The sequence below is a fragment of the Trichoplusia ni genome, chromosome 3, assembly GCF_003590095.1.
Source record: "Trichoplusia ni isolate ovarian cell line Hi5 chromosome 3, tn1, whole genome shotgun sequence".
Classification (NCBI taxonomy): domain Eukaryota; kingdom Metazoa; phylum Arthropoda; class Insecta; order Lepidoptera; family Noctuidae; genus Trichoplusia; species Trichoplusia ni.
The window spans coordinates 6,454,896-6,477,587 of record NC_039480.1 but is presented as its reverse complement, the minus strand read 5'-3'; the positions used below and the strand labels follow the sequence as shown (position 1 = coordinate 6,477,587).

At 38.4% G+C, this 22,692-nt stretch overlaps 4 protein-coding genes across 7 annotated transcripts in view; 2 read left to right on the top strand and 2 right to left on the bottom strand.

Moving 5' to 3' along the window:
• LOC113491651 (igLON family member 5) overlaps positions 1 to 22,692 on the bottom strand; it is a 108,970-nt gene that overhangs the window by 34,218 nt on the left and 52,060 nt on the right. For all 4 annotated transcript variants that reach the window (XM_026868727.1, XM_026868730.1, XM_026868729.1 and 1 more), the window contains one exon: positions 94 to 139. The gene's annotated coding sequence lies outside the window, so the exon portion shown is untranslated. The remainder of the gene's footprint in view (positions 1 to 93; positions 140 to 22,692) is intronic.
• Positions 6,072 to 8,431, bottom strand: LOC113508687 (late cornified envelope-like proline-rich protein 1). Its single transcript, XM_026891769.1, has 3 exons — positions 8,404 to 8,431; positions 7,459 to 7,773; positions 6,072 to 6,091 (listed from the first exon to the last, which is right to left on the bottom strand). Exons 1-3 carry the CDS (start codon positions 8,429 to 8,431, stop codon positions 6,072 to 6,074), a joined length of 363 nt encoding a protein of 120 aa, XP_026747570.1.
• Positions 10,171 to 13,396, top strand: LOC113508686 (leucine-rich repeat extensin-like protein 3). The gene is made up of 3 exons (XM_026891768.1): positions 10,171 to 10,199; positions 12,206 to 12,343; positions 12,640 to 13,396. The coding sequence occupies exons 1-3, from the start codon at positions 10,171 to 10,173 to the stop codon at positions 13,394 to 13,396; spliced, it is 924 nt and encodes a 307-aa protein (XP_026747569.1).
• On the top strand, positions 20,085 to 21,885 carry LOC113508685 (leucine-rich repeat extensin-like protein 3; the record flags this gene model as incomplete). The annotated part of the gene is made up of 3 exons (XM_026891767.1): positions 20,085 to 20,283; positions 20,788 to 21,068; positions 21,592 to 21,885. Coding segments are annotated over 3 exons (774 nt in total), but the record flags the coding sequence as incomplete, so codon positions are not given.

The following is a 22,692-nucleotide window of genomic DNA, read 5'->3' as shown; positions in this document are numbered from 1 at the left end:
TTGCCAAAAATTTAATTGAAATGAGTCCTAATACTTAAAAGAAAAAAAGTTTTATAAAAGGAATGAAAAAAGATAAATAGGGATACTACTTACCTCTTTTTTGACTCCAGTTTGATTATTTGAAAGTCTTCTTTAGAATCTGTAACAATTAGAAAAAAACGTTATATAAGCACATAAAATAATGATAATATCATTGCGTAATTAGAGTGTCTTTAAAAATTCTATTTTTGATTTTTACACTAAATTAAAAAATCTTATACAACAAGCATTTTTCTTTATTTTTTGTAACAATTTCGTTTTTCAGCCTCTTTTAAGTAACCTCCTTTGTCCAGAATCCGACACACACTTGACACATTTTTTGACAGCTCCTAAGCGTCACCATTTTGTATTAAATTAATAGATTTATGAAACCAATATGATGACACACATGATTGATCGTAAACCCTTAGAATGTGATTTTTGATGGAAATAATATGGCTTTTTAATATCCTTTAGCAGTATTAAGTATCTAAAGAAAAGAAAAATTGCATTTGATATCTAATATACAAAAAAAACCTGTGTTTTTTAAGTTTTTAGTCGAGTTAATAGAAGCTCGTGGCTCAGCTATAACTACACAATTCGATTGACTACAGGTAACTGGTTAAGCTACTCTTGATGAGGTCAGTCCGATGATGGTTGACCGTCTATGACATAATGAGTTCTTTCGTGATTTGGAAGGCACATTGTGGGTCCCGGCTGTTATTCATACATCTTTGACAGTCGTTACAGGTCAAAAGCTAGAAAGCCTGACTAAGGTGTATCGTGTTGACCAGGTAACTGGGTTGAGGAGGTCAGATAGGCAGTCGCTCCTTTTAAAACACTGATACTTAGCTGAATCTGGTTAGACTGGAAGCCGACCCCAACATAGTTGTGAAAAGGGTAGGTTGATTATGAAGAATGTGCTATAATTATATCAATGTAAACAAATCTTGCAAGTTGATATTTACCCACTTCCCGTTTTCCGATTGAATCTAAATTTTGACAGTATATGTAGGTAATAGGTATATTGCATTCAAATGCAATCTATACTAATATATAAAGCTGAAGAGTTTGTTTGTTTGAACGCGCTAATCTCAGGAACTACTGGTTCAAATTGAAAAATTATTTTTGTGTTGAATAGACCATTCATCGAGGAAGGTTCTAGGCTATATACCATCACGCTGCGACTAATAGGAGCGGTACAATTGAAAATGTGGAAATAACAGGGCTGGTATAAACCATAACTTATATCTTCTAACCACGTGGACGAAGTCGCGGGCAACAGCTAGTATAACATATGACCAGATGAACGATAGACGAACAGGCAGACACGTGAATAATAAGGTCCCAAATATATCCATTCTATACGAAATACTTAAAACGCAAACAAAAAAATAAAATCCTCAGTTTATGACAAACTTTTAAAACTAAATGAAAACTAAAAACACCATGGAACCGGCATAATTAATGTCATATTTATAAACTCTCTGAATAGAACTTCCAAATGAATGAATGAATGAAAAAGAACCGAACTATTCAGAGAATGAATGGAATCTTTATTTTAATTAAAAGTTTAGTTTATGGAGTAAATAAATGCTGTGTTTTCGTTAAGGGTATTTGTACACGAGGCGATAATTAATAATAATATTTATGTATTAATTGGAGAACTTGTGGCTGAACAACAGGGATGATGACTGGGTATAAAAAGAAAAAATCTCATTAGTCCCTCAGTAAGATAATTGAAAAGTATGAGACACGTATTTTTTCCTTTTTCAGAAAAACTAGAATTGACAAAGATGAACTGCTTTAAAGTTTAGGAGAGGGGGCTTGTGACGTAATGATAGAGTAAAATCTATACTCAATCGTGACGTCACGCGTAAGTTTCATTCACAGTAATTTGGTCAATTTATGTTTGCGGGACAAATTAAAAATACGTATCCATTATTACACAAAAAACTACAAGAAAGACACCGAAAAAAAAATTGTCATCATCCCTATTGCACGAGTTGATCGATTACAGGTTAAGCAATGCTTGATACGGTCGGTCCGTTGATGGGTTACCATCTGCCACAACGAGTTCCTACGTGTTTCGTTAAATTATGTGTCCCAGCTGTGATTTTTATTAAACATATTTGATAGTTAGAAGCTAGATAGTCTGTCAACCAGTCAGGGGTATCGTGTTGCCCAGGTAACTGGGTTGAGGAGGTCAGATAGGCAGTCGCTCCTTGTAGAACACTGGTACTTAGCTGAATCCGGTTAGATTGGAAGCCGACCCCATAGATTGGAAAGGGTTAAGATGATGAAGTAAATGTGATTTGTATTCAAAACTCATACACTCTTGTTTGGGATTTCAAATAATTGTCTTAAAACAGTAATTTACATATAATACGTCGCTTTTAAGATGAATACAAATTACGTTAATTGTCTTGCGACTATACTTAAGCTTGTGTTAATTAATGTTTAGTACAAGATGGTTTACTAACGACAGACCTGTTGGTCTAGTGGTTAGTGACCCTGACTGCTATAACGGAGGTCGTGGGTTCGATTCACATCCAGGACAAATGTTTGTGTGATGATCATGATATCTTTTCTTGTAAAATAGCTGCTGTATTAAGGAATTTAATCCTTGCGTCGTGGGTTTCACAAACATTCAAGTCACATGCACAAGACACCCAGACTCAGGACAAGCATTCGTGGATCACATAAATGCTTGTGCTATGTGGGGATCGACCCCACGACCCCCTGACTGATATAAAAACAGACAGATACACAAAAAGTACCAATCTATAAGTAATCAGTCTTTTATATAACGCCTAAGGAACTTAAATATGCATTTTAATATATATCTACATCTATACTAATATATAAAGCTGAAGAGTTTGTTTGTTTGTTTGTTTGAAGGCGCTAATCTCAGGAACTACTGGTCCAAATTGAAAAAATATTTTTGTGTTGAATAGACCATTCATCGAGGAAGGCTTTGGGCTATAAACCATCACGCTGCAACTAATAGGAGCGAAGATAGGTACAATGGAAAATGTGAAAAAAAACAGGGCAGGTATAAATCATAACTTATATCTTCTAACCACGGGAACGAAGTCGCGGGCAACAGCTAGTATAACATAAAACAGAACACTCTTTTAGCACATTGGTTAAAATGTACCAAAACGAAAATGAGAAGAAAAGTTGTATACAAAAACGCATTTTCTCTGAACTAAATCAATTTTGAAATATTTTCTAAAAACACTAACTGTAGCGATGAAAAATATAATAATATGTTATTAAACGATCTCTATATACAATAATATGTAGCGTTGTCTGTATGTATACAATAATTAATAGATTTAAAGAATCTAAAAATCTACGTTTTTAAATATCCATTCAAATTTTATCAAAATCGGTCCAGCGATCCAGCCGGTTTTTATAGTTGTAAATTGAATTGTCATCGGGTGGTTAGTGGAACTGACTGCTATACCGGAGGTCGTGGGTTCGATTCCCATCCAGGACAAATGTTTGTGTGATGAGCACGATCATTTGTTCTGTGCCTGGGTGTTGTATATCTATAATATGTATGTATTTAGAAATATATAAGTATGTTTATCAGTTGTCTAGTACTCATAATACAAGCATTGCTTAGTTTGAAACTAGATGGCGTTGTGTGAAAGTTGTGGAATATTGTATTGTACTAACGTGGATTGTAAATTAAGGCAAGTAAATCCAAAAAATAACATTATATTCAACAAAAAAACTTCATAATAAAGTAAATTGATTCTTTCCGTGACAGTTGCGTATGATAGCCATTATATAAATACTGTGAGAAAGTGGTTCTTTGACAAATTAGTTGAAATTAAGACAATGAGCGCTAAAATATATTTACTTGTCTTTCTACTCATTGGTAAGTACTATTTTCTTCAGCTTGGTCTATTCAATCATTGGTTTGCCTTTTCCCAACTATGTTGGGGTCGGCTACCAGCCTAACCGGTTTCAGCTAAGTGCCAGTGTTTTACAAGGAGCGACTGCCTATCTGACCTCCTCAACCAGTTACCTGGGCAACACGATACTCCTTGGTTAGACTGGTTGTCAGACTTTTTTCAAGCTTCTAACTACCTGTAACGACTGTCAAAGATGTAGGAATAACAGCCGGGACCCACAATTTAACGTGCCTTCCGAAACACGGAGGAACTCGTTATGACAAAGATGGTCACCCATCTACAGACCAACCGCGTCAAGCATAGCTTTACCTGTGATCGATTCACTTATGCGGTTATAGCTTAGCCACTAATTCAATATTTGACAAAAGAATTTTTAGTCCGACAGATAGATTTCCAAAAATATTTAATAAGTAATTTTTCGTTTATCACGTAAATAAAAGATGAAGAGGATAAAGTGATTTAAAATCTCGCGTGACGTCACTAACCAGTATTATTTTTACTATATTTCATCATCTGAAGTGATCATGATCATCATCATTTTTGTTTTTAATCTTCTTTACTGTTTAATGATGTGATAAAATGATGAAATATATTTTTTGGAAATCTGCCTGACGGACTAAACAGAATTCTATTGCACAGCATATACCTAACTGTCATTTGTGTGTCACTGTCACACAAATTAAAGAGTCAATCGCACGCACGAATGAGTTGAATTAACTCAAATTATTTAATTAAACCGGTTTCTCGGATTAGTGTTTACCATAGAAATCTAAATAATACCTTGTTATTTAGATTTCTATGGTGGTTACTGATCGTGACTGTAATACCAGACGTAGAGGATTCGATTCCCACCCAAGATCAACACTTGTGTGATATGCCTTATTATTTGATCTATGTCTGGGTGTTATTTTATCTATTTGCTAGCTGTTGCCCGCGACTTCGTCCCCATGGGTAGTAGATATAAGTTAAGATTTATACCTGCCCTGCTTTTTTCACATTTTCCATTGTATCTTCGCTCCTATTAGTCGCAGCGTGATAGTTCATAGCTTATAGCCTTCTTCGATGAATGGTCTATTCAACACAAAAAGAATTTTTCAATTCGAACCAGTAGTTCCTGAGATTAGCGCTTTCAAACAAACAAACAAACAAACAAACTTCAGCTTTATATATTAGTATAGAAGTATATATTTTTTACGATAAATGTATTTCTAATTGTTGTTGGGTTATTATTGCCTTGGAATGTTTGGGGACTGGTCGTGTGTGATGATAAGAATTCACGAATGCTTTTTTCTGAGTGCGGGTTTCTTATGCAATTTCAACGATTGTTTAACCCAAGACACCAGGATTAAATTTCGAGGTCCATTTGTTTTCTTTTAGAAAGATATCAAAGTGTCTTTCGTAAAGGTTACTTATATGATTTATCTTAATTCATCTAAGACATCACTTAAAAAAACCGGAATATAAGGACCTAATTTTATGTAAAATTTATTGTAACCATATTGGCCCAAATAAAGAAATTTGTGCCGAGCAGAGGGAGATTTATAGATAAGTATTATTTTTAAAATATTTCATTTTTTCTTTCAGTTCTGCTGACCGTAGCTTCAGCCAGGCCACAGGTGCCGCAACCACAGGTGCCGCAAGCAAATGCGACCGAGTCTCAGAACCCGTTAACGTTGCTGACTCTACCTTTGCAGCTTCCCATGAATCTCTTGTCAAGTATAATGAAAGGATAATCAACTGATATTGTTTTATTATTTAAAACCTTGTTTTTAAAATATTAAAGTTGTTTTTTCCGTGGGTGGAATTAAAGTGGGATAGGTACAGGCTGGTGTTATAAACAGCTTCGGTAATGGCGCCCCACCGTGGGGCAGCTCACAAGCGTGGTGATCAATGTTCGTTCTCTGTATGAGAGGCCTGCAGTGGGACAGTTACAGGCTGGTGTTATTTCATATTTATTAGGATGTAATATGAAATATAACGGGTTTCTTTCATAACCTTATTTTCGAAAATAATAAGCATTGAAACAAAAATAAATAAGGTTTTAAAATTCAATTTCAACACTGCTTTGAGCAAAATCCTTTTTATATTATGATGGTAGAATTTCCGCTTTTAAATATAAACTAACTAGGGTACTTTCCGTTGACCTAGAATCAAGAAATTTGTCAAGAAAACTCATTTTATAGAGTCAGTAAGAAAACTAAAACCAAATGGTTAAATACAATTCTAGTGTTGCAATTTTATACTGGTTGTGTAGAATCTTCAGTTGTCAAGTCTCTACTGTCTCAGTCTGATTTTTGGTAAAAAAATAACAAATATAATATAACAATAACATTTTCATTGATTGTAATTTTTGTAGCAGGTTGTAATCAAAGTGTATGAAGGATGGCAACGTATTGCCATCCACTGACACAAACATGCGGATGACGCAGCACGGCGGTTCAGGTTTAGTCAGTAAGAGTCTGACACTAGCCATTTCCTTCCCCGCTTTACAAAAGCAAAAAAAGGCTGTGATCATAGTTCAGGAAATACAGTCTTATGACAGACGCGCGGACAGACGCGCAGAAAGCGGAGCCTCAGTAACAGAGTTTCTTTTTATCCATGCAGTACGGATCCCTAAAAACTACGTAGTCAAAGCACGGATAGCCGAGTGTTTGAGGTGACCACGCCAAACCATCTGACGTGTCGCGGTATCGAACCCCGCGTAGGACAAGCATTTCTGTGATCCTCGAATGCTTGTTCTGAGTCTGGGTGTCTTTTATAATAATAATATATCTGATCCCAAGCTAAGCAGAGCTTGTGTTATGGTAACCAAACAACTGATAAACTTACTTTTATATCTGTAAATACATATTATAGATAAATTACACCCAGACACCAGAACAAATGATCATGCTCATCACACAACATTTATCCTGGGCGGGAATCGAACCCACGACCTCCGGTATAGCAGTCAGGGTCACTAACCACCAGACCAACAGGCCAGTCCAATTTATGTAATAACATGTCATGTAATTTGAATGCCCTATAAATATCTATCCTATCTAGCCTAACGACGTTCCCACGCTCGCAAGAGAGGCTGACTGAATAGAATTAGTTCATCTCCAAGTTAACATAGTACAAGTTATTTGCAAACATCAACTTTCAAGGAGAAGCGTGTCTTTAACAGTCGTTACAGGTAGTCAGAAGATAGAAAGTCTGACAACCAGTCTAACCAAGGGGTATCGTGTTGCCCAGATAACTGGGTTGAGGAGGTCACATAGGCAGTCGCTCCTTGTAAAACACTGGTACTCAGCTGAAACCGGTTGGACCGGTAGCCGACCCCAACATAGTTGGGGCTAGGATGCTGACAACAACAATTTTTATAGGACACCCTTAAAAATAAAAACCCAAAAAAATAGAAATAAAAACGAATGCTATATTTTCATTCCAAACAATCGAATTTAATCACCAAAAATACATAATTTCTTCAAAATCCATCGAAAAAGAAAATCGAACCGAAAATTTTAATTACCAATCCCGAATTTATCTTCCAAAACTTTCTGGTTTATACAGATTTTAGTAGCAAGGGCAGGGGGGTGGTGGGGGCAGGGGTCTGGGCATGGGGGCTGACAGGGGCACGGGCACGGGGGCGGGGGCGATGGTGGGGGACAGGGGCACTGGCAGGGGGTGTACACTGTGGCGGATCCTGTGCAGGGTGGTGAAGGTCTGCCTATGCAGATGGCTGGAGGGTTGATGCAGGGCTGGCCGGCCTCGCCGAAGCAGACTGTGCTGCCGTCGCAGGTGCTGTAGCAGCGCCACGGAGCGGCGGCTGCGCAGCTGATCAGTGCTAGGTGGACGAATGGTTAAAAAATCAATGTTTGTTCTCAAAATGGAGGTAGATAAAGGTGTTTTTGAACCACTATAATTTAGAATAGTTTAATGATGTTTTCAGCTATAATATCGGCTGGGTAATGTCCGACCGCTGGGCATATCGACCGCATACGACCGCACCGACCGCTGGGCATAGGCTTTCCATATAGAGAGGATCTAGCAGGAGATATTTTTTCTAATTAATAATTTCTAATTTTGTTCTCCTTTCGCAGGTCTGCTGGGAGAGATTTCTTATGGAAATAAGCAGTAACTTCTAACATGTTTTGTCATATCCCATTTTTAACTAAATTTTCTGTACACATAAATTATTTAAATAAATAAATGAAATGTACCTACATTCCATAAACGATATATAAAAACAAATTAAAATAGCATCTAAGTTAACAAGTGCCTAGTAAGGCCATACATTTGATGAGTGACCAAATTTTTCCTTTCTTTTAGCCTATTTATATCGATCCCTAAGTATCGCGAATTAATCTCACATGATGTTACTTCTTGACTGTTTTTCTTCAAGACTAGCTTTATTATTATAAAATAACGAATTTTAAAACACAGTGTTACAAACAAAACAACGAAATTAACTTACCGAATAACATAAGTGCCTGTAAACCCATTGTGCCTTCAGTAATAATTACTGAACGACAAAGCCTTTATATAGTAAAGGTTATCTATAAAAGTTTGAAACACACTTCATTGACCATGTAAATTATATTTCAAACAAAGTTGAAATTACATTCGCTTGAAGAATTACGATTGCTAATCATCAACCTAGCCTTTTCCCAACTATGTTAGAGTCGGCTTCTAGTCTAACTAGATTCAGCTAAGTACCAGTGTTTTAGAAGTAGCGACTGCCTATCTGACCTCCTCAACCTAGTTACCTGGGTAATACGATACCCCTTAGTTAGACTGGTTCTCAGAGTTTCTAGCTTCTGACTACCTGTAACGACTATCAAAGATGTATGAACAACAGCCGGGATCCTCAATTTAACATGCTTTCTGAAACACAAAAGAAATCGTCATGACATAGTTGGTCATCCATCCACGGACCAACCGTATCAAGTGTAGTTTAACCTGTGATCAAATGTTGATGACATAGCATGGCGGTTCAGGCTTAGTCAGTAAGAGTATGATACCTGCTTCCTTCTTCGCGGTGGAAATCCTTGAAGGAAATTCTTATGGACATCCATCTTCTCAAAAAACACCAAGATACAGAACTAATTATCGTTCTCATCACAGAAATATCTGTCTTGGGTGATAATCGAACCCACTACCTCCAGTATAGCAGTCAGGGCCACTTACTATTAGAGCAACGGACAGTTAGTAAGATATGTTATAAATGAGAGTCAATTTTTAGAATCCGCATACAAAGTATGTATAAATGTAGAAGTCTATTAATAAGGATCTGCAGTCTGATCGTCTGTGTATCCGTTAATCACCAGGCTGTCTCTTAAACCGTAATAGTTAAACAGTTGAACGCAACACACAACACAGATAACGTATGTACTGTTGCCTTTATAACAGCAAACAAAAAACATCGAGGAATAGCAACGTATTAAGCACGGTTCAAAATTTTATAGGTAACAAATTTTAGATCCATATTTGTTTGTCTAAAGCCTAACTATACGGCTTAGTAGAGCAAGTCCGACACGCACTTGACCACCTCATAACGACCTAAGGATAAGGAATTTAATCCTTGTATCGTCTTGTATTTCACAAACATTCAAGTCACATGCACAAAGACACCCAGACTCAGGACAAGCATTCGTGGATCACACAAACGCTTGTCCTACGATAGCTAAGTGGGTTTGGCGTGGTGACGTAACCACTCGGCCATCCGTGCACTCATTACATTAAATCTTGGCAAAATAACTCTCAATAATGACATTCTTAATGTCATAATACACCAGACATATTGCCAGACAGATTAACAACCATGTTACAACTTCATCCTATTGTCACGTCTTGGCAAAATATCAAAAAGATGTCTTAAGCTTAGGCCGCGGGCCGGCCCGCTACAAAATCGAAAATGATCCCACGGGAACATAAAATAGGAATAAAATTCCTATATATTAATCCAGGTTATGAACTATCTGTGTGCAAAGTTTCGTCTAAATCCGTTCAGTGGTTTTTGTGTGAAAGAGAAACAAACATCGATACATCGAGTTACAAACTTACGCGTTTATACTTAATATTAGTGGGATAATTTGGACTACAATGTAGTTTCATGTCTTAAGAGACGTCTGCAAGACGTCGTTTTACTTGTTGTGTTTCGTCTTTTTTTCCAAAAATACAAGTCTTGTAGAATATAATGATAAAGATTTCGTTTGATAATTAACATTACGATATGATAACGATGGCTATAGCTGATTCTTTTGTCTGCCCGTATGCCTGTATGTCGGTAAACTGGACAGTTAAAAGTTTTCTGTTATCATAAGGATTATAATTTAGTAATTTTTAATCGTATAAATAGTGTAAGAGTGTACGCTACGCTAGACGAAAAGCAAATTTTTACGAGCGCCCTCCATCAAGTTAACAAAATTCGACAACTTTCACACAACGCCATCTAGTCTCAAACTAAGCAGAGCTTGTATTATGAGTACTAGACAACTGATAAACATACTTATATATTTCTAAATACATACTTAATATAGATTAATTACATCCTGACACAAAACAAATGATCCTGCTCATTACACAAACATTTGTCCTGAGTGTCAATCGAACCCACGACCTATAGCATAGCAGTCAGGGCGACTAACCACTAGACCAACAGGCCAGTCTAAAATCAGTTTCATAGAGATTGCATCCAGTTTCAGTGCTCAAAGTATACGGCCTCCTTAATTACGTCATGTTGTCGGTTGCCTCGCTAACAGGGTTGGTGAGACTGTTCACATGACACGAGTCCAGATTAAATTTGCCTGTTATTTATAGCAAGGTGTTCTAAATTAAATGCACTTTAAAATGGACTTCAAAATAGAGAAGTTTTTAAAATTATATGAATATTGTTTTATTTTTCATGTTTGTGACATCAGAATTTTCGGTCTGGATCATCTGATTTTGAAATGAAACTACTTTTACGGATCAGCAGGGTAGGGTATTTATCATGAACACGGGCAGACCATGCTGCGTCTGCCCGTGACCATGATACCTGCAAAGGTGTCGAAAAGACGGGAACTAAAATCTAAAATCAAACCGCGATAAAATCCGTAAAAGTAGTTTCATTTCCATGTCTATCATTCGCGTAAACCTAAGAAATCAATTGATTTTTTTAATTCTTTCTTCTTTTATAGTGAAATAGTTGTCATTTGGTCGTATAAAAATTAAAAATTTTTGTACAGTATTTTTTTTTCTACCAATAAATAACTCATCACTTTTGCGTGTCAAATTCATTTCATACTCGCTGGTTTGCTACTACGGGTTAAATTATAAGTTGATCATAAGACTTGTTTAATGCTTAATAACATATTTTTAAGTGTAATGAGAGTCAGATTTGTGACGTATAATATTACAATCTTTGAACAGTTTAAAACTACATTGCTACGAATCGTAGCCTCGTAGCAAATCGTAGCGGCCTACGAAAAATCGTAGCAATAAATCTAAATTATAACTATCATTAAATTCAATGTTATTATTCAATTAAACCGTAATCTTTAAATAAACTTAAATATAAATATTTAACTATATATTAGTTTAAATGTGTCATGTTGGTTTGGGAACCAGCGTAGCATGGTTTAACGGTCAGTTAAGTAAGGTAAACTTCAGTTAAATCGGTTTACTATAAAAGGATGGTAACTTTGGTGGTTTATACACAAGGTTGTCAACCATGGGGCGTTTAACGGCATTGGGTATAATAGGTAATATAATTTATTTAATAAAAAAATAACGAAAGGAAAAACGGTTTAACTTAACTGCTAAAGCAAAAAATAACTTAAACAAAAATACTTTAACGAATTAAATATTTTTTTCTATTTTTTTTTTTTTTGGCACCAATAATATGAATGAACTCAGACTATCTCCATTTAAAATTTAGTTGCAATACATACATAAATCTCGCAACGAACTTAAAAAGTGTTTTATGCATTTGCTTAATCCAGTTAGTATTTTTTTTTCATTCAGCTACCATTTGTTATACCCATCAAAACTTGATTTAAACAACAGTGGCGTACGCACCGGTTTCAAGGTGTCGCTAACTACGAGGTCCCGGGTTAGATCCCCGGTCGGGTCAATGTAAAACTTCACATTTATACACTGTCTCGAGTCTGGGTGTTTGTGGTTGTCGTTGTATCTGAATTCCATAACACAAGTGCTTTAGCAACTTACTTTGGGTTCAGAACAATGTATGTGATGTTGTCCGCATTTTTTTTAATTTTAGCCTTTTTTGCCCCTAGCATTGGTAGCAACAGCGGCAGCGGCGCCCGCGCCCCAGTTTTGCGGGTGTCCCCCACCGCCGTGCCCCTGCGCGCCGCCAGCGTGCCCCCCGCCGGTGCCCCCACCGTGCCCCTGCGACCCCTGCGCACCCCCGCCTTGTGAGTATTATGGGGGCTATTGAGGCTGAAAAAGGGTACTTGATAATTTAGCCGAGCCTTTATCACTGGTGTTCAGCTTTATGCAGACTGCAAGCCAACATAACCAGGGAAAGGCAAGGCTGATGATGATCAAGTGGGAGTGTAACCTGAGGACTTTCTTGCTAGTTGCACAAGTAATATAACGTGTCTTAAACGTCTTGTTCAGACTTACTAGAAATGCAGACATTTTGATTTTGATTCCAAGAGGTAAATTGGTGAGTAGAGGGACAGATTACGAGATGTAGTAAAATATGAAGCCTTGATTGTCTATCGATAGATAAAATAGAAAATATTAAAACAGTGTCATTAATAATATTTTCTATATCCCCAGCACAATGTGGTGACGGACCCATCAAGGTCTTGCTGCAGAAGAACTGTATCCCCGAGCGTCTCCGCGCGGCTGGCTTCCAGGAGATCCCAGTCCCCGGCGGAACCTTCTTCATCAGCTCGTCCCCTGACGTCATCATCCAGCCACCTCCCATCCTGGTCCGCCCACCACAGCAGGCCCCCATCACCCCGCCAGCCTTGACTGTACAGCCCCCACCGGTGCCTCCAGTGACCCCGCGTCCGATCTGCGTCAGGCCTCCACCTCTGCCAGCCATCACACCCCCACCTGTGTTGGCTCGCCCCGCGCCCTTGCCATGCATTCAGCCTCCTCCAGTGGTAGTGAGAGTGCCGAAGCCCGCGCCCATCCAGCCTCCACCGATCAGCGTGACCCAGCCCCGCCCTGAGCCCATCAACCCCCCTCAGATCGTAGTAAGGCCACCCAAGCCTCAGAACATCCAGCCCCCGACCATTTGCGTGTCGACGTCGTCGCTGCAGCCTCAGCAGCAGCAGCAGTGTGGCTCGCCGTGCGCTCCTCCCCCCCCGCCGCCGTGCCCCTGTGATGCCCCAGCGCCTCCCCCCTGCGGATGCCCGTGCCCCTGCGAGCAGCCCCTGCCCCCATGCCCATGCCAGTGCCCGTGCCCATGCCCGTGCCCTTGTCCATGCGAGCCACCGTTACCCCCATGCTAAACAACGATTTATAACCGAGACTTATTTTTGATACGCTTATGTTATTCTACTTAGATTGTTTAATATCTCAGCCCTGTAAGTTGGGGGTCAAAAGTCTGAGCATTTAACAAAAACTTTTACTAAAATATCTGTAAACAGTTAAATTGTATGCTCAATAGCAGTAAGGCAGGGTTTGCTATTGACTTGACCCCCAAAACACACCATTGTAAGTTAAACATCATTGTTGGGGGCAGAAAAGGCAAGTTCAAAGCCCCCAAAGTTATTTTGGGGTCTTTAGTCGTAAGTGTGTTTCGGAATAAGTCTTATTGTATAATTTAGTATGTACTTAAAGATCTCTCAGGGATTACATCGACGACTATGGCATGTCAAGGGATCGTGGATCGTTCTTGGTTTAGTAATTACCCGTACTAATGTTTCGAATGTGTGTCAGTTGCAAATGTATATTGAAGTATTTATATATTGATATTCAGTTATTATACATGTATGTGTATTTAATTTTTGTTTTTCATTTCTTTGTTTTCCCCTACCTAGTGTCGATAGCATAAAAATGAAACTAGTTAGCTGGTCAAGTGTAAGACTGGTGAAAATCACGGTTTTTTACGAACGGAGCTGAACTGAGGCGTTTCTTGGCGGTTCTTCTCCATAAGAATGATATTTTGAATCTGCGCAACTAGAGCTATCATTGTAACGTTTTGAAAGTGCCTGGAAAAAGGCCTAGTTGAATTCTTTTTTTTGATTTTGAACAGTTTGAAGAAAAACATTAGGTATTGTGGTTTTCTACATCGATCTTTATTTCAGTCTTTGCATTTGTTAATTTTTCGAAAATAGGAATCCATCAACCGTAACTAAATAATTACAATTTTAGAGTACCGTAACCGATATTAATAAGACTCCTACGTCTGTCCGTGCGTCTCGAACCAGGCTGAATCTCATGACACGTTTCAGTTAAACATTTAATGATGTTTTCCTGTTACCGCTATGACAATAAAAACTACTCAACATCAAAATTGAACTGAAGCAACCATTGGTCCGGTCGAGAATTTGAAGGATGACCATTCGTTGGTACCAACTTTTATTTTAATTTTTGGCGCTAATTGAGCATCAGTTTTCTTCACATAAGAATTCCAGCAATGGACATAAAAAAGAAGAAAAAAACACTGGTATATTCATCAAAATCATTATAAAGGCATCTGGGGCGGACTAAAATAGACATGGTTCTATTCCCGAGCACATAAAATCGCACAACGTTTCCATGGTTATAATTAACAAGCTCTAAATGGCAGGATGTTGAACTTTACCAAAAATATGAACACCCACTTGAGTTAGTTACGAATTACTCATTCTTGCCTGTAGCACAACTTGGATGTTTTAAAATTTATTTAAAAATAGCTTTTCGCCCGCGGCTTCGTCCGCGTCAATGTTAGTTATATCGCGTTTGGAAGAGAACTCCTCAAAAGTCCGGGATAAAAACTATCCCATGTTCTTTCTCAAGGTCTATCTCTGTACCAAATTTCAATAAAATCGGTTCAGTGGTTTAGACGTGAAAGCGTGACAGACAGACAGACAGAGTTACTTTCGCATTTATAATATTAGTAGGGAAGGGATAAGGACCCCCTTTTAAGGATCCACGAATGCTTGTCCTGAGTCTGGGTGTCTTGTGCATGTGATTTGAATGTTCGTTATACTAGACACAAGGATCAAATTCCTTATTGCGGGAGTAGTTTTTTTTTTAAAGTAGAAAAGAAAAAATGGCTAAAGATAAATGCATACCATAGCAACGCTTTTTAACACGTACCTAGACTCAGAATCAGAATCGTACATGGGGTTTGAACTCACAACACATCGCGCTCAGTTGGCTTGGCGTGGTGACCTACATATATACCACTCGACTCCCCATACACTTTGACTAGTTCACTCGCAAAACGGGAAAAACTTAAAAGATAGAGTTATTAACAGATAGAAGTAGCATTATTTGACTACCTCCGTGGTCGAGTGGCGTACGCACTGGTTTCAAGGTGGCGCTAACTCCGAGGTCCCGGGTTCGATCCCCGGTCGGGTCAATGTAAAAAGTTCACAATTCTACATTGTCTCGGGTCTGGGTGTTTGTGGTACCTCCGTTGTATCTGAATTCCATAACACAAGTGCTTTAGCAACTCACTTTGGGTTCAGAACAATGTATGTGATGTTGTCCGCATTTATGTATTTATTATTTATTTTATTTGCGCAATTTATTTAGTTTTATGATTAAAATCTTTTAAGTCGTTTAGGTCTCGTGGGATGCTGGTGGCAATGAAACGAACGCTGGAGAACGAACGGAGAAGCTTATGTCCAGCAGTGGACAGCTATAGGCTGAGATGATGATGAATTTTAGGTAAAGTAATATACGGTTCATGCTTAAACGTGGGCTTTGAGCAAGACCGCCTTTTCCAAAAAAGTTTCCAGAGCCGCGAATGTCAATAAAAGAGGATTACAGTACAAGTCCTCGAGGTTCCATGTTTCAGACCTTAAAGGTCGAAGAATACGAGGATTCTGGGAGTTGTCCCAGCAAAGAGGGAAAAATGATTGTTGAATAAAAATATTTTTTCTTTTTTTGGCTTTATTTTTTATTTTCCATGATATGGTATTTAATCATTAAAATGGAATAACATCATTTATTCTGTAATTAGGGATGTACGAATCACGTTAAAAGGACAGTTTAAATCTATTACAATTCTTAATAGAATGATAAATAGAAGATTATTTAAATACAAAAAACCTGTCAAGCGCGAGTCAGAACTCACAACACTTTGGGATCCGTAGAAATAGGGTCACGAGAAACAAATTACCATAATAATCAAATTCATGTCAACACCAAACGCTCCTTCACCTCTTAAAATTCAACCCTGACAATAGTTAAGGACCTTAATAGCCTGCATGTAACGAGAAATAGATCGTTAGCAAGCAAGCGCGCTGGTATAGGCCAGGTCTATCTTTCACGAAAAGACTTGGCAAAATCAACAGATATTTAGAAATTTTGTGTGAACATGTAAAGAAATAGCTGAGGTCACTACGCCGAACCCACTGAAAGCGACCTGTTGCAGGTTCGATCCTCGCGAAGGACAAACGATTCTGTAATGAAAACTTGTCATACTGCGTGCCTGCCTGCCTGAAGATAAAATTTTTCCAAAGTATTTCATTTTTCGCAGCGCTTTCGACTTATTCGATAATAAAGGTATTTTGGGTTACAACATGAGCAATGTAACTCATTAATAACATGGCTTTTTAAACTGTGCACTGCGGAAATGCAACTACCTGCACAAATGTTGCTCATTCAGATTCTAGTCCATCCAAAGATCGCTTGTAGCGATAAAACCGCGGATTGTGGCACCATATAACTATTTATTTGTATCCAATCCTATATTTATGTGGTGTGCTATATATAATACTAGCTGTTGCCCGCGACTTCATCCCCGTAGGTAGAAGATATAAGTTATGATTTATACCTGCCCTGTTTTTTTCACATTTTCCATTGTATCTTCGCTCCTATTAGTCGCAGCGTGATGGTTTATAGCCTAAAGCCTACCTCGATGAATGGTCTATTCAACACAAAAAGAATTTTTCAATTTGGACCAGTAGTACCTGAGATTAGTGCGTTCAAACAAACAAACTCTTCAGCTTTATATATTAGTATAGAGTATAGAAGTATAGAGTATAGATTATTCATTGGTTAAAGTTTTTTGCAAGTAATATGCGGAAAGACAACTAGATAAACCTTTACAATACTTTTTAATGTTACAATGCTTTTACCTCGCTCAGAGGATTAGCATTGCCATTCAACGTGGCAATGCTGCCAGCCTTTTGGGCACACTCCCAGCCGGCAGCGATGCCGATGAATTTTTTGATGCTTTAATTTAATATTTTTTTTGTTTTTTAACTTGTAAATATTTAACTCTCTAAAATTGTAAATAAAATTTTTAATGTTATAGTGGATTTATGAGTTTTAAATTCATCTACTAAATAAAAGGTATAGCATTGCCCTTCAATGTGGCTACCCAAACTTGCAATTCTGAGCACGTTTCCCGACTTTGACAGGGACGAAGATGTATTTTTAAACGCTTTGTAAATCCTGCTAATGATATAAATGCAAAAGTTTGTATGTGTAGATGTATGGATGTTTGTTCCTCTTTCACGCAAGAACCACTGTACGGATTTAGACGCACATTGGTACATTATAATAAATAAATAATAAATAAATGTGGACAACATCACATACATTGTTCTGAAGCCAAAGTAAGTTGCTAAAGCACTTGTGTTATGGAATCCAGATACGACGAAGGTACCACAAACACCCAGACCCGAGACAATGTAGAAATGTGAATTTTTACATTGACCCGACCGGGGATCGAACCCGGGACCTCACCTTGAAACGGGTGCGTACGCCACTCGACCACGGAGGTCGTCACTATCATTTTTAACCAGGATTAATACATAGGATAGTTTTTATCCGGACTTTATATTTTCGTGAGATCATTTTCGGTTTGTGATTACGGTTAGTGGCAAAGGCTTATAATATAGAAATTTTATTTTGTCTTAGTTTATGTGTTTCCGAAGGCACGTTAAATTGTGAGTCCCGGCTATTATTCACACATCTTTCATAGTCGGAAGCTAGAAAGTATGACAACCAGTCTAACTATGGAGTATCGTGTTGCCCAGGTAACTGGGCTGAGGAGGTCAGATAGGCGATCGCTCCTTGTAAAACACTGGTACTTAGCTGCACCCGGTTAGACTGGAAGCCGACCCCAACATAGTTCGGAAAAGGCTAGGATGGGAATATAAGTTTAGTTAATCTATATACTAATATATAAAGCTGAAGAGTTTGTTTGTTTGAACGCGCTAATCTCAGGAACTACTGGTTCAAATTGAAAAAATCTTTTTGTGTTGAATAGACCATTCATCGAGGAAGGCTTTAAGCTATAAACCATCACGCTGCGACTAATAGGAGCGAAGATACAATAGAAAGGTGAAAAAAACAGGGCAGGTATAAATCATAACTTATATCTACTACCCACGGGGACGAAGTCGCGGGCAACAGCTAGTATAATTATAAAATGTCTTATTATGTATAGTTATTTACTTAATATATATTTTTTATCTATAACATCAAAAAGTTATAATGAAAAATATATTTTCTTATATTTATACGTCAAGTCTAAATTTTTTTGATGTTGGTACGGACTGCTGTATTTAATGGCAGAGTACTTTTGACAGGTATTTAATAAAATGCTTTTAAACGTCGTTATCAGCTTAACTAATTGTAACACTGAAAATATAGGTAGTTAAAAAACTAGATTCAAAACTGAAACGTCTTCACATCTTGCATATCATAATAAAGTTAAAGATTTTATAAATAATAATTAGAAACCATTTTTAAACACTAAATCGGGTAAAACTAAATAATTTTCTCACCACATTCAATCAAATTTCAACTCTATTGCTTTTAAATGAAACTGATATTCAAACGTAACGATTTTTATTGGCAGCCATTTTTAAAAAGCAATGGTGGGTGTCAAAACAAACGTCAAATACTTATGCAAGCCAATATAATCTCTATTGGTATGTTATAAAGTCGATTTCTAATTGTCTTTGTTTTTAAATAAAGGTTGGCTGAATGTTATTTTTAAATGATTTTCTTAAGTTAAGTACCTGCAAGTGAATCATTGAAAATTGCACCTTACACAGTATAGTTACGGTTGATTTTCAAATGTATTTTTTTGATAGTAAGATTTAGGTAATTTTTAGTCCTTTGAGAGTATATAAAGGTATATTTTCAGTGACTTTACCATCAGACGATCGAAACATGGCGAAGGGCAAAGTGATATGGTTAACGGGTAATAATATTTTACTTTTAAACTTATTTTATTTGTCTATTTCTGCTGTGTTAAGTAAATGCTTAAAAAAAACTTAAAAGGAGAATTTTGATCTGTTTTGAAAGCATTTCATGACTATGTCAGCGTTAAAAAAGATACTAAACTCTTTGATTATGTATTTTTTTATTTGAATATAAATGTTAATAATCTCCCACTTTGAAATTCAGTAATATCTGAAGAGTAATTTCTCAGTAATAAATGCTACTAGTCCATTTAGTTAAAAAAAAATACATTCTTCAACCTTGAAAGGTTAACATTAAATATTTCGGCATAAACCATCCTATTCTCCTCCCACTTTGGATTTTAAGCAGAAGGGAGTTTCTGACAATTTTTACCCACCCATGCTCCTCCGAACCACAATTCGCGGTTAACCCTTTCGGCCAATCCCGCTTGCTTGGCAGGAGATTTAGAAAACTGTGATCTTCAAAAAATAATTTATTTATTTATACCTTATTGCACATAAATACTAACTTGGACAATTCGTTCTTGGAAAGGTCATGTTCAAAGGTGGGCTTAACCTTGAGTTGATTTCTCGTACATCAAACCTTAGAGAGATCAAGAGATTTGAGGTTGACGGGCCTGTTGATCTAGTGGCTAGTGACCTGACTGCTATACCGGAGGTCGTGGTTTCAATTCCACCCAGGACAATTGGTTATGTGATGAGCACGATCATTTGTCTGGGTGTAATTTATCTTTATTATGTATGTATTTAGAAATATATAAGTATGTTTATCAGTTGTCTAGTACTCCATACAAGCTTTGCTTAGTTTGAGACTAGATGGCGTTGTAATATTATATTATTGTCTTCGTTTCCAGTCCTTTTCCTGGGAACGGCATTGGCACAGCCGTGCCCGCAGCCGGAGCCGCAGTTCCCGTGCGGCTGCCAGGCGCCCCCGCCACCCTGCGACGGGAGCCTCCAGATAGGGCCGTGTAACCCATGCGAGCCTCCAGTCAACTACGTGTACGGGCAAGCTCCAGCTGGTAAGTAGCTTCATCAGAGGCGAGGAGGCCTTCACAACACCAGGAAGTCATTAGCACCAGAACAAACCATCGTGATCCTAGCCTTTTCCCAACTATGTTGGGGTCGGCTTCCTGTCTAACCGGTTTCAGCTAAGTACCAGTGTTTTACAAGGAGCGACTGACTATCTGACCTCCTCAACCCAGTAGACAACATGATACAACTTAGTTAGACTGGTTGTCAGACTTTCAAGCTACTAACTACCTGTAACGACTGTCAAAGATGTGTGAATAAAAGCCGGGACCCACTATTTAGCGTGCTATTTAACGACTAATTGTGTAACGTCCGAAACACGGAGGAACTCGTTATGACAAAGATTGTCACACATCTACGGACCAGCCGCATCAAGCGTAGCTTAACCAAGTTCCCAGTTTTTTTTGTCTAATACCCTATAGGTGGGAGACCTCAAAAGGTAGGGACCGCGCATTGTGTACTAAGTTTTTCATTCAATCCTTTTTCTGGCACAGGTTCCATCCTCATCCGCCCCGGTCAGATCAGGTTCCCCAATCCACCCCCAATAGTGGTACGACCTGGTCAGATCAGATTGCCCCAGCCACCAGCGATCTGGGTGAAGCCAGCCCCAGTCCAGCCCCCCACACCGTGCCCCATCACGGTGAGGCCCCCACCGGTGCGACCTCCGACGCCCCCACCGTTCTACGTGAGGGTGCCCCCAGTGACCCCGCCCCAGCCCCCGCCGTTGATTGTCAGACCACCACCCGTCTGCGTGCCTAGACCTCCACCAATGAGGGTGAGTTTCAATCTTATTGTAGTCCAAAATTGATTAATTTGTACCGGCTACGTTACCAAGTTACGAAGTAGTAGAAGATCTAAACGCTTACCGCGTAGGCTAGTTCCATGTGGTCCAGGACAGAGAATTGTGGAAGGATTTGGGGAAGGTCTTTGCCCAGCAGTGGAACACAGTCGGTTGATGAAAAAAGGTTAACAAGTACGGCCTTTGGATTTTACAAAATACATCTTTAGGCAGTTTCCCGTATCATAAGCAGATTACATATAATTGGCCGGTCATCTGGCGAAGTGGTTAGTGACCCTGACTGCAAACTCAGTAGTCGTGGTTTCTATTCCTACTCGAAATATGTATGAAAAGAGCAGATCTCAGTTCTGTGTTTAAGTGCTATTTATGATTATGAAGTTCCTGTGATAAGTTAACTGTGATTTCAACTACCGCTTCAGACAATTTGAGATAGACTTTTTTGATTCTAAAGTTACCAATCAAAATTCGACCATCGTCTAACCAAAATAATTACTCCCAGGTGCAACCCCCACCAGTGCAACCCCCAGTACCCGGAGCCTTAGTTGTAAGGCCCCCTAAGATCGTGGTACCAGCGCCCCCAACCATCTGCTTCCGCCCGAACCCACCCCAGAACTTCAGAACCTTAGGAGCTGCGACAGTTTGCAGAGTCAACGCCCAGGACTGCGCGCCACCTCCACCGCCACCCTGCCCCTGTCAGTCTTGCCCCCCACCGCCCTGCCCGTGCCCCTGCCCCTGCCCCCCACCCCCGCCGCCCCCATGCGGCTGCCCACCACCCCCATGCTTATGCAACTAAATATAAATATATAATATAAGTACGTATATATAACATAGTATACATTTGTAAATGTTTGATCGTTCGAAATATAGTGCGGGTAATTTGTGCAAAGTTCTTTTTTCGTTTTATTTACATCACTTTTGCGAGATAGATCTCGATGTCGTGCAATTGGGGAGGCCTATGTCCAGCAGCGTACGAATATGGGCTTTCCTTTAACGACGTCGGATAAAGTAGCTTATGTGCCAATCCAAGGAGTTGGTAACCTAGATTCGAAATTTCATCGAAATTGGGGCAACCGTTTGGGTGTGCAGGGGTAACAGACATACACACAAACACACTCGTATACTTTCGCATTTATACTTCGTTAGAAGATAAAAGTTAGGATTTATACCTGCCCTGTTTTTTCCACATTTTCCATTGTATCTTCGCTCCTATTAGTCGCAGCGTGATGCCCTAAAACCTTGCTCGATGAATGGTCTATTCAACACAAAAAAAGTTTTTCAATTTGAACCAGTAGTTCCTGAGATTAACGCGTTCAAACAAACAAACAAACTCTTCAGCTTTATATATTAAGTATAGATAAGTGTCATATTAACAAAATTAAATTAAATAAAAAATAAAGATGTTAAATGTGGAGTGGCTTGTGATAATGAGGTTTCCATACAAATAGATTTAAAAAAAAAAAAAAAAATCATAGTCAGCCATCTTTCTTTTTACAATAATACCGTAACTTAACTTCCATTTTAATTATTATTATTCATTATTATGTAGCTATTAGGGTTGATGAATACAGACCGTTCTATTCCGTTCTGTTTGTTCATCTTT

Coding starts and splice junctions, on each gene's coding strand:
- LOC113508687 (XM_026891769.1), bottom strand. CDS start 8,431: ATGGGTTTACAGGCACTTATGTTATTCG. Junction 7,774..8,403: donor ACAGGCACTTATGTTATTCG/GTAAGTTAATTT, acceptor TCGTCCACCTAG/CACTGATCAGCTGCGCAGCC. Junction 6,092..7,458: donor GGAAGATAAATTCGGGATTG/GTAATTAAAATT, acceptor TCTTGATTCTAG/GTCAACGGAAAGTACCCTAG.
- LOC113508686 (XM_026891768.1), top strand. CDS start 10,171: ATGGCTATAGCTGATTCTTTTGTCTGCCC. Junction 10,200..12,205: donor GCTGATTCTTTTGTCTGCCC/GTATGCCTGTAT, acceptor TTTTGCCCCTAG/CATTGGTAGCAACAGCGGCA. Junction 12,344..12,639: donor CCCCTGCGCACCCCCGCCTT/GTGAGTATTATG, acceptor TAAAATATGAAG/CCTTGATTGTCTATCGATAG.